The 16,707-nt window shown below is 35.5% G+C and overlaps 1 protein-coding gene across 4 annotated transcripts in view; it reads right to left on the reverse strand.

The window, feature by feature from the left end:
- The window catches only part of RBBP8 (RB binding protein 8, endonuclease), a 97,980-nt gene that overhangs the window by 69,299 nt on the left and 11,974 nt on the right, over positions 1–16,707 (reverse strand). Inside the window, exons 2-3 of one of the 4 annotated variants that reach the window (XM_024757912.1) lie at positions 13,939–14,039; positions 10,569–10,773 (exon numbers count right to left, since the gene is read on the reverse strand). In XM_024757912.1, coding sequence (XP_024613680.1) covers positions 10,569–10,677 — 109 coding nt within the window. In that variant the 5' untranslated portion in view covers positions 10,678–10,773; positions 13,939–14,039. Of the gene's footprint in view, positions 1–10,568; positions 10,774–13,314; positions 13,894–13,938; positions 14,050–16,707 lie in introns of those variants that run through there. The other 3 variants (XM_024757913.1, XM_024757911.1, XM_024757914.1) reach the window with 3 other exon arrangements.

A 16,707-nucleotide genomic window follows, 5' to 3' on the forward strand; every position in this document is an offset into this window, starting at 1 on the left:
GAAGACCACTGCCTATGGGACTTGGGTAATTACTGTTAAGAAAGCAGGCTGATGAGCATTGAGACTGCAAGAAAGGATATAAACAAAATAAGAGTGACATTCCTCAGTCTCGGAAACAATAATTAAAAGGAGAAAAACAGCCATTAAACAAACATGAAAATATATCCAACACCACTAGCAATATAAATCCAAACCCAAAAAATTACTTAGCAAAATTATAAAAATTATAATACCCAGTGTTGATAAAAGTGTTGTAAAACTACACTGCCATGCTTTGCAGGAGGTATTATAAATTAGCACAATTCTTTTGGAAAGCAAGCTAGAGATATATAACAGGACTCTTTTTCATCAATAACCCACATCTTGGATTCTAACCTAAATAATCCAAACTATAGAGAAACTCATAGTCACAAAGAATATTGAACAATGTATTGAAATATAAAATGCTTAAAATAGGGACGAGTTTAAGTAAAATATGATGTAACCACTAGACAGAATAATACACAGCTATTAAAATCATTAAGTAAAAAAGAATAAGTCTATTTAGCAACACTAAACTATTTGGTTCTCTATTTTCACTATGCTATTTTCTGCAATGTGATTATTAAAAGGGGGGAAAAACTTCTGTGTTTACATTTTCAGATTCCTAAACCAATTTTTTTACTATTCTACAATTTTCCCACTTGTGGATATTATATTCACTTTTAAAAATAGTGCCTAGAAAGTTTAAAAATTCTATATCTACTTAAGAATTTCTTTTATTTGGGGCATAGTTAATCCCCAATAAATGGTTATTAGTTAACTAATTTCTGAAAAATTAAACATTGACTGTCTTTGGTAGTTTATGGATTCTAATAAGTTATACATTTAGAAAATCTTTCCATATAATTTGTATAGAAACATTAATAAATTTGTCACTTCTAAGAACAGGATTTTTTATTATCTGTCTGAACAACATTATTTAGCTAAGTAAGAGTTTTAGAAAACAGACCTATACATTTCTCCACAATCTCCCCCTCCCTGGTGCTGACTAGGGATGAAATTAAAAGTCATACAGATACTAATGGGGAAGTCACCTTTTCTTACTGCCCAAGAGGTAAGGATTTAATGCCAGGAAATCCAGTTATTATGGAAAAATAAAGGCCCTGGAGAATTTTTTAGTTATACTTCTGCCCTATATCTCAAATTTCACCTCTAGGAAATGTCCAACTGATATGATACATTTACCCTCATTTCTATGGCCTATAATTTGAATAAATAAAATGTTATGAATAAACCTGTAATCAAATGTTCACAGCAGCTTCATTCATAACAGCGCCAAAAACAGAAACAACCCAAATATCCTTCAGTGAGTGAACTGTTAAAAAAAACGAAACGAAACAAAACTGCTGTACATCCTTGTACCACATGTACTACTCAGCAATAAAAAGGAAAGAAGTATTAAAATATGCAACAACCTGGATGGACTACAAGGGAATTATGCTGAGTTGGAAAAAAAAGCCAACCCAAAAAGTATACCCTATGTGATTCCACATACATAACATTCTTAAAATGACAAAATTATAGAGCTGGAGAACAGATTATGGGTGGCCAGGAGCTGGAGGGGTTGGGGTGGGAGGAAGGTGGTTGGGGACTTAGCATTAGGGACCCTTGGTAATCCAGGGATCTACACGTTAGTGAATTAAAACACACACACAAATGAGGGCATGTAAAAGTAGCAGAATCTAAATAAGATTGATAAATTGTATCAATGTCAATTTCTAAGTTGTGCTATTATACTATAGTTATACAAGATGTTACCACTGGGGTGAACTGGGTAAAGGGTATATACTACAGTGTGAATCTACAATAAGCTCAAAATGAAAAGCTAAAAAAAAAAATTATGGAAAAATATTTACCCTAAGAGTTGGAATACTGTTAAAATGTAAATTATTATAATAAAGGGAAACATTAGTTTTTCACTGTTTAAAATAAAAACTGGTGTGATCTTTTGATTTTTAAAAAAATCTTTTCCATCTGTCAAGTTCGTAGCTGGAGAAGCATCCTTCTTTTTCAGGTAATGATGACAAACTCACAAGACCTTGAAAGTACTTAGTAAAGCATCAAATCATTCTTGAAGAATTAAGAAAAGAACTTGTGACCCTACTAGGCCAAAGACTAGAGTCAGCAGTTTTTCACTCTTTTACCCTTCCCAAAGTGTGTGAAAATTTACTTGCTTTTAGATTTTCTTGTTTTTCAATTTTGGCCGACTCTAAAACTCAGGTCCGCCTTTAGAAGTGAAAAGTGCACCCAAGATGAAATGGATTATTGCCATAAACCATTTTAAGAAAAGAAACAATGAGACAGAAAATCCTTATAAACTTCAAAAGAAAATTCTTGGGAAATATGGAAAGACTACTCTTTTATCTTGTAAGCATTCAACACCTGTGAGGCATTTGTTCTGTCACGCAGATCAGCCCTGAAACAGGTTTATGTGTGTATGTGTATGTATGTGTGTTTAAATTTTAGCATTTGCCATTCATCAAGTCAATAAGGCATCCACAATTAGAACCCCTATAAAGTGTGCTTTAATCCTGCTCCACACCCATCGGAAGGAATGAGGCTATACAACAATGCAGCTCCTGTATGAACAGGTAGTCTGTTCAAAAAAGTATTTAGGATTGTAACACTGGCAACCTGAGACACCTAATGAGGAAACAGCGCTCAAAAGACCAAAAGCGCTGCACTACAATTAACCTTATAATGTGTATGTGAATTTCCAAAGAAATGAAACAATTAAGGGCCCGTATGTGTAGTCACGAACATAATACAAGAAACAAATTTAAGTAAGAATTCAGAAATAAGCCAAGAATTCAATTTGTTATAAACAAAATAAAAATCATTGCTATGTTAATTTTTACTCATTCTCGTTTGCTACCCAGAATAAACCATATATGTATGTACTGTCACTGTAAAACAAGTTATTTATGGTTCTGAATTATAAATTGTAAGCCTAATAACACTTCTTGATAAATAGTGGCTTTACATATAGCTCAAAGAATTAAGCTTCTACCAAAAACACAACTACTAGTATTTCTGTAACTGCCTAATCAATTATTTCAACTTCAAAGTAAAGACACTTGTCTTTATGAGATGCAGCCATATTTAAGGTGTGCTTAGTTTACTCTTAAGATTTAATGATCTCAAAATGGGTAAATTAATTTTTTGTGGATATTATCGAATTTATGTTAACACAAATGGAAAATAACATGTGAGTTAATGATAGTACTTTTTTTATTGAATTATAAATGATGTATAATACTGTTACAGGTGTACAATATAGTGATTCCCAATTTTTAAAGGTTACACTCCATTTATAGTTGTTATAAAATATTGGCTATATTTCCCGTGTTGTACAATATATCCTTTTGTTTTTGTTTTTGGCCCCACTGTGCGGCATGTGGGATCTCCATTACTGGACGAGGGATCGAACCCAAGCCCCATGCAATGGGAGTGCGGAGTCTTAACCACTGCTGGGTTAATGGACTGCTGGGGAAGTCCCTATCCTTGTAGCTTATTTTATACCTAATAGTTTATACCTATTAATCTCCTACCCTATATTGCCCCCCACTTCCCTCTCCCCACTGATAACCACTAGTTTGTTCTCTGTATCTGAGTCTGAGTGAATCTGCTTCTTTTTTGTTATATTTACTAGTCTGTTGTATTTTTTAGATTCCACATATAAGTGACATCATACAGTATTTGTCTTTCTCTATTTCACTTGGCATAATACCCTCTAAGTCCACCCATGTTACTGCAAATGGCAAATTTTCTTTTTTATGGCTGAGTAGTATTCCATTTTTTTTTTTTTTTAATGGCTGAGTACATATCACACTACATCTTTATCCATTCATCTGCTGATGAACACTTGGGTTGCTTCCATATCTTGGCAATTGCAAATAATGCTGCTATGAACATTGAGGTGCATGTATCTTTTTGAATTACTGTTTTTGTTTTTTTTCGGATATATACCCAGGAGTGCAACGGCTGGGTCATATATGGCAGGTCTATTTTCAGTTTTTTAAGCAACCTTCATACTTTTTTCCACAGTGGCTACAACAATTTATATTCCCACCAACAGTGTATGACAGTTCCCTTTTCTTCACATCCTTGCCAACATTTGTTATTTGTGCTCTTTTTGATGATATCCATTCTGACAGGTGTGAGGTGATATCTCATTGTGGTTCTGATTTGCATTTTCCTGACGACTAGCCTTTCTTAATGACTAGGACACTGATGTTATGGACCAAAATTACTTGCAATTCCTTTCATTGCTAATTTGTGTAGTCTTAATATGAATGTTATCTTTTTGGAATTTTTGATGAAACATCTAAGAAAATAAATGGAGCAATCCAAAACTGAATCAAGAAATATTTATCCTGTCATATTAGAGTCTCTATACTTTTCGTTTCTTCAATGGGGCTCCAATTCTGTCTCAAAAATCTGCCTAGTTTTCTACGAAATTGATTACCTCATTTACCAGATATAGAAAACATTACTAGATGAGATGTTGATGGTAAAACATAGCGTGGACAAAAACCATTTATTAAAATGGTGACATTATGAAAAATATTCTAAATTCCATCTTATTACCTGTGCTTTTTAATAATAAACCTGATACTGAAAGGGATTTTAAAAGGCAAAAAAAAATTGTATCCAAACAAGTTCAGATGCATTTAAGTTCTTATGCATATCTAAGAAAAATTATGTAACTCAGGTACTACCTTCATATCTTTTCTTTCCCCCCCTTTTTTTTTAACCTGACACGAAGTTTTAAAAGCAATGACTGAATTTTAATTCCTATGTATACTTCAAAACCTGCAAAGTCTGGACAAGTCCATGTTTGACGTCTTTCAAATAGCCTCTTATACTGGTTTCTCCAAGTGGATCCTCTACTTTAAAAAAAAAAATTAAGTACCCTTTAGGCATATCTTTGATGTTATCACAGAGTCACAGGATCTAATTTTATATGGAACTATCTGGAACACATTGACAAGGGACTGTCAAAAAAAGTCTTCCTTTCAACAAATTTGCCTGGGCCCAACCAAAATGTTTTTAAATAACACACTAATTTTTAAAAAATAGTGCACGATCATTTAAAACTCTTAAGAATCCATAAGTGATTTTGAAATTGGCAAAAGTAGCCTGATCAATGTATTATAATATGCCGGAAGTTATCTTCTCTCATCAGCTCAAACATATATCCAATACCTACCATTCATAAAGCACATAGATGTTAATCAAAATCATCAACTTCTGTATTCCTCCCTTAAAGTTTTTCCATGTATATAAACTAATGCTCCTGCAAGTGTCATGGCTACTAAGAGTATGGCCATGAGGAGTACACACTTTAAAAAGAAATTATCCATTATGTAATATTTGTGAGTCTTATATGTTCTGTAATCTGATGAATAGCATATTGTTCTTATCAAACAATATGTTATTTATTTTCTTGATGCTTCCTCATCATAGAGGTCTCCTGAAGACCCTGAAACACCAATGAACATGAGGAAGAAAGCTGCCAAATACTTTATCCTTGTTAAATTAGGAGCCTAAAAAATAAAGCTGTCCCAGTTTTAAATGGGTATGCCTAAAAATTCTAAAATGAAGATTATGTACCACATGAAAAACAAGCAGTTTGGTTAAGTAATGAAATAACCGCAAAAATAAGTCACATATAAAACAGTATGTACACTGAACACAACAATACAATAAGCTACATGCATTTCTTTTAAAACTAGGAAAGAATAAACAAATGCCATTCCTATAAAATGGTGATTTATTTTTCTTTTCCCAACTTTCTACAGTATCATCTAAAAATAGGAAATTTAAAGTAAATGGGTAGTAAAGCATTTCAGGGTTTTAGAGATATGAAGTTTTGATATTTTCATATATTATGGGATTTAAAAAACTTATGTTCAAGAAAATGTTTCACTGATGCAGCTAAACTATGCAATTCATTCAGATACCATTTACTAACTTCTTACTATGTGCCAAGCACTTTCAGCTATGGAAATGGAGGTAGAAAGATGAGTAAGATAGGGACTCTGCATAATAAAATTTTAATGATCTTCTTAAAATTTTAATGTCTTATTATAAGACAACAGAAAGTAATCATTTAAAGGATAAAGAATTTAACCTTATACTTGAAGATGGCAGAATGCTAATTCTTCTCTGTTAAATGTTTAATTAAAAACTCAAGTACATCTGGTCCTATTTAAATCATTTGAAGATATTGTATTTGCTTTACCTCCAGGTGACAAAGAATAAGCTTTTTCATAGTGTATAGCTCCTATAATAGTTTAAACTTGAAACTGTTCCTATTGGTAAACTTACATGCTGGGGTCACAGTATTATAAACCAAGAGGAGGATATGGCTTCTCTTCAACAGAAGCTGGGAGATGTTATTATTCCTTTGCAGTTTTAAAAGTGCATGTAGCTGACTACATTGTTATTATCAGTGTAGCCATTATACAAGACAGAATATCTTGTATCTGGATTATTTTTGCTATCATTTCGTTATATAACTACAGTGTATAAATATTTTCTGAAAGAGAATGAATACAATGCCCCCAAAACCTACTGTGTCTTCTTCACTGTTGTATTCTCAGCAACTGCTACCATTCTCAGCATATAATTCAAAAACTACTCACTGAATGAATAGCAAGTCAGTACTAAAACTCAGAATACTTCCTCAATGTTTCACACCACATTTTCTGGGGGAAAACAGTGTAGTCAAATGAAGAGCAGAATTAATGTAAAATACTCATATTTGTCCCTGAACATATGACCACAAGCACAGTCACTTAAAAATCAGATGTTTATCACTAACAACAAATTTGAATTTCTAAACTTTCAAATATTTGAAGTGAACTAATCTGCCTCACATATAAACAGCTCCTATCAATTGATAGGGAAAAGGCCAACAACCAAAGAATAATCAGGTATATAAACAGTTCTTAAGAAAGAAATACAAATCACCCTCAAGCATAAGCAAAGATGCTTAATCTCATTCATAAGGGAAACATAAACTAAAACTACACTGAAAATAATCAATAGATATATTAATCAAACACAACATGGAGAATTCTTCTAGATACAGATGGGAACAAACCAACTATAAAAAGACATTTTAGATAACTGGGGAAATTTGAACATAATCATCTAATAGGTATAAGATGACATTAAAGAGTTTGTTTTGTTAGTATGATAATGGCAATTTTTTGTTAAAAAAGACTACTGGAATATACTGAAGTATTTATAGATGAAATTATGTCAGAAAGTTCAAAATAACTGAGTGGAAGAGGGATAAAGATGCAAATGCAAAATAAGTAAAACAAGATTGGCTGTGTACTGATAACGGTTGAAGCTGAGTGATGGGTAAATAGGAGTACATTATACTATTTTCTTTACTTTTATAAATGTACAATATTTCCTAAAATTAAAAAGTCTTAAACTTTAAATTTAAAAAAATGGAAGAATACACACACAAAAGATAATAAAAGTGGTTACCTGTTTGTGTGTGGGGAGAAGAGGGTAAATTTTTGCTGTTTATTTTGTGTTTTCACAATTTTAGAAAAAAAGTTTAAATTAAAAAAAATGGATAAAACAATAATAACTTCATTGACACCTGGATTTCTAACGGAACACTAATGTACCCTGACTGCATCAGCAATTCTAATATGCTGAAAGAGAGCTTTAATGGAAACATGGATCAGAAAAATCTATCAAAGAATGAGCGTAATAGAGCAGTAACAGATGTAAGTGAAGTAGCAGATGTAGTTGAATTCCAACCTTTCATAATAAAATTAAAGAGTTTCTAATGTTTTTCTCAGCTAAGAATTCAAAAACTACAATTAAGAAATAGAAACTTTCAGCAAAGCTGTAGGATACAAAGCAACACACAAAAATCAGTGGTGTTTCTTTACATTAACCACGTGCACTCTGAAGAGGAAATTAAGAAAATCCCATTTACAATAGCATCTAAAATTAAGAAAATTCCATTTACAATAGCATTCAAAAGCATCCAACACAAAATAAGGAATAAGCTTAACCAAGGAGATGAAAGACTTGTATGATGAAAACTACAAAACATTGCTGAAAGAAAGTTAAAAAAGGAAAGACGTCTCATGTTCATGGACTGGAAGACTTAATATTGTTAAGATATCAGCATTACTCAAAGTGATCTACAGATGCAATGCAATCTCTATTGAAATCCCCATGATGTTTTTTTTGCAGAAGTAGGGAAATATGTCCTAAAATTCATATGAAATCTCAAGGGACTCCAAATAGCCAAGACAATCTTGAAAAAGAACAAAGTTGGAAGTCACATATTTCCTGATTTCAAAACTTAATAAAAAGCTACAATAATCAAAACAATACGGTACTAGCATAAAGACAAACATACAGACCAATTAGAATAGAGCCTTGGCACCCTTCTCAAAAAAATGGTTTTTGAGAAGGGTGCCAAGACCATTCAATGGGGAAAGGACAGTCTTTTCAACAAATGGTGCTGGAAAACTAGATATCCACAGCAAAAGAATGAAGTTATACCCTTACCTTATACCATATACAAAATTCACCTCAAAATGGAAAAAGGACCTCAACGTAAGATCTAAAACTATAAAACTCTTAGAAGAAAACACAAGGCAAAACTTAATGGCAATGGATCTGGCAATGATTTCTTGGATATAATACCAAAAATATAGGCAACAAAACAAAAAAGTAGATAAATTAGACTATATCAAAATTAAAAACTTCTATGCATCAAAGGACACAATTAACAGAGTGAAAAAGCAACTCAGAGAATGGGAGAAAATACTTGCAAACCATATATCAGGTAAGAGATTATTATCCAGAATATACAAAGAACTTCAACCACAACAAAAACCAATATGATTAAAAAACAGGCAAAGAACCTGAGTAGACATTTCTCCAAAGATACACAAATGGCCAATAAGCACATGAAAAGCTAACATCACTAATCATTAGGGAAATGAAAACAGTATGAAGTCTCCTTAAAAAACTAAAAGAAGAGTTACCAGTTGATCCTACAATCCCACTCCTGGGCATATATCAGGAGAAAACTCTTATTTGAAGATACATGCACCTCAATGTTCATAGCAGCACTATTTACAATAGCCAAGACATGGAAGGACCTAATGTCCATCAATGAATGGATAAAGAAGATGTGGTATATATATACAATGGAATATTACTCAACCATGAAAAGAATGAAATAATGCCATTTACAACAACATGGATAGACCTAGAGATTATCATACTATGTGAAGTAAGCCAGACAAAGACAAATATGATATCACTTATATGTAGAATCCAAAAAAAATGATACAAATGAACTTATTTACAAAACAGAAATAGACTCAGAGACAAAGAAACCAAACTTATGATTACCAAAGGGGACTGGGGGTGGGGTGGGGGGAGATAAGTTAGGAGTTTGGGATTAGCATATACACACTACTATATATAAAACAGGTAAACAACAAGAACCTACTATACAGCACAGGGAACTATATTCAATATCTTGTAATAACCTATAATGGAAAAGAATCTGAAAAACAATACATATATGTATATATATGTGTAACTGAATCACTTTGCTGTACACTTGAAACCAACACAACATTGTAAATTAACTATACTTCAATTTAAAAAAAAGAGAAAGCTATTCAACTGAGGGAAAAGAAAAAACTATAAAGCACAGTAGTATTAACCCATGGTTGCAGTAGGTAATCAAGAAACAAATGTAATATGAAGCATTTCCCACACATGGGGGAAATGTATTACATGAAAGTCACAGAATTAGATAGGTATATTAAGGCTTACTATCAGACGTTGAGTTTAGCTTTAACAGTTTAGCTTTTAATAGTACATTTTAACACAATCATATATAACATTTATATACTCAACCTAATCGCAACAGCTCAATTCTCTGTATGCTCATTGCATTTCATATAAACCTTTTAGCCCTTATTTCACTATACTGTTAATTATCTGTTCACATGACTCTCTCTCTACCAGACTGCAGGCTCTTTGAAGGCAAACTGCCATTTACTTTTGGGTCTCAGGGCTTGGTGGCAAACCCAAGCACTGAGATACAAATTCTGAAGGTTTGTCGAATGATTTAGGTAGTATTTTTATGTCAATAAACAATCCTGCAAATAATTTTACAGAAGATAATTAAGTTTAGAGGTTATGTAACTTGCTGAGATCACAGAGAAAGTACATAAATGAAATTAGAATTCAAATCCAGATCTTCGGTCAACAATCTCTATGCCCCTTCCACCACACCATACATATTACAAGTAACTACAAGCTGTGCAAGAGCTACATTCTGTGGTTAGTTGTCTGTAGTCAAAAAGCAACAACTCAACCATAAAAATGAATCTCCCAAAATTGGAATAGTAAAGGTCCCTTAAAAATGAGATCTTTGAACTGTCATAAAAATTAGTTATTATTATTATAGTCTCAGCAGAATACTGCTACCAAGTATTTCAGAAAAAAATTACCTTGTACTTCTTTATCATGACACTCCTTTAGTTTTGTCCAAACATCCTTAAAGTCATTAGATACATCTGCAGAACTAGGACTTCCACAACTGCTTCCCGAGACGTTCATCTTACTTAATATGCTCACACTTCTACTGCCTAATGTTTTCTGACCTTTTCTGTTACATTATACAGGTCTGAAGTTGTCTTTGGTCAGTTCAAATACCTGAAACAACAGATTGCAACATAAGTGAATTCTGCATTTATCTCTGTGTAATTTGAAATCAGGATGACTTCAAGCCCAGGCAGCTGATCTCAAGTTTTCCTTATTTACCTATGATCAATCACTTTAGAATTTGAGGGGGTGGAAGTGAGGAAAAAAGATGAGTATGGTGAGAAAAGCCCCAATTTCAGTTATCTGGCCTTAAGTTAAGCTACATTTTCAGGCAAATTTTTTCTTATTCCGCCTATGAGGAAGTAATTACCTACATTATGTTTAATTGAAAGGACTATGATATAGAGAGGTTTGCAATCATTCATGGTCAGTACTGTTTCCCCATTCTAAAAGAATTTATTGCTTTCTTAACTTTTGAGTTGATATGGAATACAACAATATATTGAACCAAAAACTGGAAAACACTCTGAAATATTCTTGACTTAGTAAGCATTCACATCTAGACACACAGACACACACACTGTAAAAGAGCAAGAAAGATGACTAACACGAGTATCTGAACAGCTTTCTCATAACAATGAAATTTGGTGAGCAAGATACAGACACAGCCAAGATCTATGAATACGGAAACATCTAAAAACAAGGCAAATATGGGTAAAGCTATTTTGTGCCTCTCAGAATAAAGGTGAATGATTAAGTTTATTATTTGTGTAGCCCCTGAAGGAAGCAACAGGCTGTTAAGTTCAAGTGGATTAATAAATATCTTAATATGTGTTCTTAAACTGAAACCATTAACTAGCTACTACTAAAAAAATAAAATAAAATGATTAACAAATCTACTAACCCTCACATCTGGCTCCTTAGTCAATGCCTTACCATTGCTAACAAGTGCCCAAACGGATTTAAGTGTCTTTTACTAACCATTTCCTGAGGTCTCTGATGAAGAGTCTAAGATAAGCAAGGGCATGTCTAAAGGGAGCAATATTATGTGCAGAGCCACTTGGTAAACTATAAAACACTAAAGAAATAAAAATACATTTATTAAGCTTTTCAAAAATTGTGATTACACTTTTTTTAAAGATAATCAGTGAAAATTGAACAAGTACTAGATTTTACATAATATTAGGAAATTATTTTTAATTTCTAAAGAGGCTTGTATTCAACTATTTATTAATTCTAAAAGATAAATCAATGGGTCTATACTACTGTCAATAAAAGCCACCATTTATTAAGTGTTCACTATGTACCATGGAGTGTACTGTTTTATATTTCCTTTTAATTTAATCTTCACATTGTATAAAACAGCTACTACTGATATTATTAATTTCATTTTAGAGTTTAAGAAAACAGGCTTAAGAGACTAAGTGACTCGCCCGAGGTCACATTGCTAGGACACGGCTACTACGGCCACGTCACTGCTGCAACTCAAGTTGTGATGCCGATGAACTCCAAAATACTTCTAAAAAGCAAAAAAAACCAAAACAAAAATGTTAATTGTTTTTATTAATCAAAAAGTTCAAAACAAAGTTTTAGTTACTTTAATGAACAGTTTAAAATTGTATATTTTAGCATTCAATAGTTTAAAACCAACAGTGTAAGATAAGCTTCCTTTATTCTACCTTCAGGGGTAATAAAAAGGTTAAGTGCTTTTTTTTTCCCCCCACATAACAATTTATCAATACTAAGCTGTTCAGATACTCGTGTTATGGCAATCATCTTTCTTGCTCTTTTACAGTGTGTGTGTGTGTCTGTGTGTCTAGATGCTTGTTAAGTCAAGAATATTTCAGGGCGCTTTCCAGTTTTTGGTTCAATATATTGTTGTATTCCACATCAACTCAAAACTTGAAACCCTCTCCAATCTATTTTGCATGCTTAGCACTTTTTGCTGGCATTTCTTTTGAGATTGAACCGTTATTCACCGCACGAATAATTTCTCAAAAATGTGCATCTTGCCTCTCGAGTTGCATCCTGGGCTCAACAGTTTGCAATAATTTAATACATTTCTGTGCCTCCTGTTGCAGTGTAAACCATAAACCACCACACTGAAGGTGCTCAAGAGAAGATCTTTCCTGTCACACCACACACATTCTTAAGTGAGGCAAGAGCCGCTCCTCAGTTCACACAAGGGCCCTGAACAAACTGAATAGGGACTCTGACTGCTGCTCTTACGAGCAGAACAGAGGTCCAGTGGCTCCCATCCCAGGACCCTTAGCCATCAGCCTCCTCCCGCACCGCTAAGGGATGGCGGTCAGCCCTCGCCAAAGCGCTCCCCCGAGCAAACCGCACGACTGGCGCCGGAAGCGCGCGCGGCGACACCCGGCGCAGGTCGGCGCATGCGCGTGGCGGGCCCGGTGCCGGCAAGCAAGTTCTCAGCTGGTGCGAAGACTCGGGGAGCGCTGGGTCGTCCGCAATCCGGTCTACCCCCTGCGTATTTTAGGCCGGCTCCAGCCGACTCCTCAGATTCAGCCCCAGCGCCATACAGCCATCCCCACCCCGGGGTCAAACGCCTTCGGTCAGCCGGCAGCTCCAGACCGGAAATAGCCCGCTAGGACCCAGCGCTTTGGGTCGGGGAAAGAGATTCCTTTTACTCACGGCTTGCAAGATTGCGTCGAGATTCTCGAAAGCCCCAGCAGGAACGCGAGCACGCTCTGGAGAGGGGAAGAGACGGCCGTTCGCTTTTCTGCTCGTTCCCTCACTAATCTGCCAAACCGCCAGCAGCCAAGCCGCCCCCTCGGGGCAGCCCGCGTTTTCCAGCGCTGGGGCAGGGCCCAAGGGCCGCCGGCTACGCTCGCCCCGCCCGGACCTCGCGCGACGTCACGCAACGTCGTGTGGGAGTTCCCGCGACGTCACGCTTCTTCCTCCTCCTCCCTCCGCGGAACTGGGTGGCGCCCCTCACGCCCCCTGCGGAGGAGCTGGGTCGGCGTCGAGTCCCACCGCGTTGGGCGGTGACTGGAGAGTGGAGCTCCTCCTCTGAGCCGTCAGAAGAGTCTCCGAGAGCTGGCGGCCGCCACCGCGTTTTTCGAGAGGGCCCGGAGAAAGCTAACGCTGTTCTGTCAGCGGAGCTTCACGTTCTCCTGAGAAGTGATCAATGTGTGACTTAAGCCCGTTCTGGGAAAGCACGTAGGAGCGGCCCGTACCAGATGGAAAGTTAAAGTTAACTTAGGAGGGAAGGAACACAGATCAATCTAACGTAGCTTTCCGGCTGGTAGCTCTTACCTACAGTTTAGTGATGCGACCTGACCGGACTGGGTGGCGAGGCCGCGTAGGAAAATGAACGATGTATATTTTGCTCAGGTTAAAGAAAGTTTCTGACGAACCTGAAATGAGACGGAATCAGAAGTGACGCATTATTTATTGGAACAACATGCTGTTAGGTAATTTTTTTAAGTCAACGTTTTATGTGGCTGTTCGTTTATAAACATTCAAATTATTAGTATATTTTCCTATTTATATTACCTATTTAAAAGAAGAGTTTTAGCGTTAGAAATTCTAAATATATGAAGTTGAAGAAAATAAACAGAATAGACAGTATCATAATATTTTTTAAACCAGTTCAATACTTTTTTTAATACTTATAAGACCTGGGAGGAAGACAAAGGATATTATAAACTTTAAAAAGTAGAGTTGTATTTGGGAAATCGAAGATATAAAATGTAAAAGTAATTTTCCCATTCATTCCCGGTCTTAAGGGATGAATATCACAGCTTACTCCTTGCGAGTGGGCATAACAGGATGTTTCTGTACCATTCTAGCAATGCTGTAAGAACGTTGGTATCTTTATAAAAGAGAGTTGCTGAACATTCATTACCCTGTTAAAGTATCATTCACTTCCAAATTTTATCTTGTTTTAGTCTTTTCTATCAGATCCTCTTACAGCACTATGTGCTATGTGCCTTCCTATCTGACACTTATTGCAGTTTTCATTATTTATTTAATTAATTCAGTCTCCTCACTAGACTCTTAAGTTTCTTAAGGTCAAAACCATGTCTTGTTCACCTTTTTATCACCAGAAACTAACCCAGTGCTTGCCAGAGAGCAGTCTCTGTGTAAAATTAATGAATTGGGCATTCCTTGAGGGACTCATCTTTTTCATTTAAGCGGAGAATATCTTTGAATCCATTCTAAATTCTTAGATTCTCTTTATGGGATTTTATGATAAATCACTTTAACGGTGGAAACAGTAGGCGTACGTGTAGATATCTGCCTCCAATAAGGAGCCTTAAGACCTACATATAAATTATGAAGTCCTATGAGAAAACTTCTATGAGAAAACTTCTTTAACAGTGAAGCATATATTTTGAACTCTTTGTAATACTGGGTTTCTCAAATTTTATGGCTTAGAACAATGCTTCCCAAACTTTTTCAGTACCTGGAAAAAGAATACTTGTATTACATATTGTGATAAAAAATGAGACTGCTTCCATCCTGAGGCAACAGAAACTAGGATTCCAGCCACCTCAGGCCCAGCACTGCCACCTTGAGGGTTGGGAGTTTAATGTCCTAGCATACATATTGGAGGCCCTTGGTTAGGACGCTCAATTTAAAAATTGTGTGGTGAAATGGTTAAAACGGTAACTTTTATATATGTACACTTAACCGCAATGAGAAAAATTGTGTACTGAAAACTCTAGGATTCTTAGAACTGTAAGAATTTTGGAACTGTAGATTTTGAAATCACGTAACTCAAGCCATTTTACAACTGAAACTCTGTTGATTCATTCTATACAATCTGCTTACCTCCTACAGCTGGGTAGCTGAGGGTTGTGACGGGAAAAATCACATAACAGGTTAGACTGATATCACTAAAATTACATGGTTTCAGACCTCATATAGGGCACCAATTAATCTCTAAAATAGCCTTTATTTAGTTCCTTCTGTTTCCTTTGCTGTCTTCCAAACCTTCACTGTTTTCCTTAAGCCTCTATACAGTATTCTCACTCTCAGCAGACACCTTCACCTCTTGGTTAAACAAGACAATGGGACTCAACAAGTGTGATCTTCCTGAACTTTCCTTTTCCTTTCTCAACTCTGTGAACTAGGAAATACCATTTTGCAGAGAAAAATGCAACCCTAATCCAATTGCTTCTCATCACCTCATCTGTATCCACCCTGGGCCAAGCCACCATCATCTTAAACCTCTTCTGCAGCAATAGCCTTCCTTTTTTTTATTTTTTAATCAACTATCTTTCTACTTACACTGTTTTCCCTTTACAGTGTATTCTCCAACAGCAGTCAGAATGATTCTTTAAAACCTAAGTCAGAACATGACACTCCCTTAGTTTAAGACATGCCAGGGTCTTCCCATCACTTTAGAATAATATCAACCCCCTTTCCATGGAGTCAGGACCGGTCAATCACTGTATTCTACTGATGTTACCTCCTAAATAGAGTTCTGAATTAGTGCTTTCCTATCCATCCTCACTCTTTTTGCCCTAGTTTTGGCCCTGACATTTCTTACCTAGACTGTGCTTCCAGTCTTGCACCTAAATGCAGTTTCCACACAGCTGCCAGAATGCCCAACCATTATTTCTGATCTTGGCACTCTCTTGTTTAAAACCGTTCAAGTGGCTCTCATTTGCCTAAAGATTAAAATTCAATCCCTTTAAAATGTCAAAGAAGCCCTTCTTAACCTTACACCTCTATTCCCCACCTTACCCTTTCCCTCTAAAACAGGAGACTGCTTATATTCCTCCTTCCTGCTCTTTGCTATTTCATTGTCTTGACTCATACAATCCTCTTCTCTTGAAATTACCTCCGTCCAGATCCTTAATATTTCACCCCCTTTCTACGTATCCTTTAAGACTTAGCTCAGGTAGTGCAGCTTCCAGGAGACTACCTTAATGTCTCTCTTCACCCCTTCTTCCTACCCCCTTCCACAAATAGCCCTCCTCATTCTCCCATGCCCTTCTATATGTATCTTTGTCACTGCATTTAATGCTATTATATTGTAATTATGTTTATATCTTTTATCTTACCCAGCTAGAC

This window comes from Neophocaena asiaeorientalis, unplaced genomic scaffold (assembly GCF_003031525.2).
Source record: "Neophocaena asiaeorientalis asiaeorientalis breed wild unplaced genomic scaffold, Neophocaena_asiaeorientalis_V1.1 scaffold142, whole genome shotgun sequence".
Classification (NCBI taxonomy): domain Eukaryota; kingdom Metazoa; phylum Chordata; class Mammalia; order Artiodactyla; family Phocoenidae; genus Neophocaena; species Neophocaena asiaeorientalis.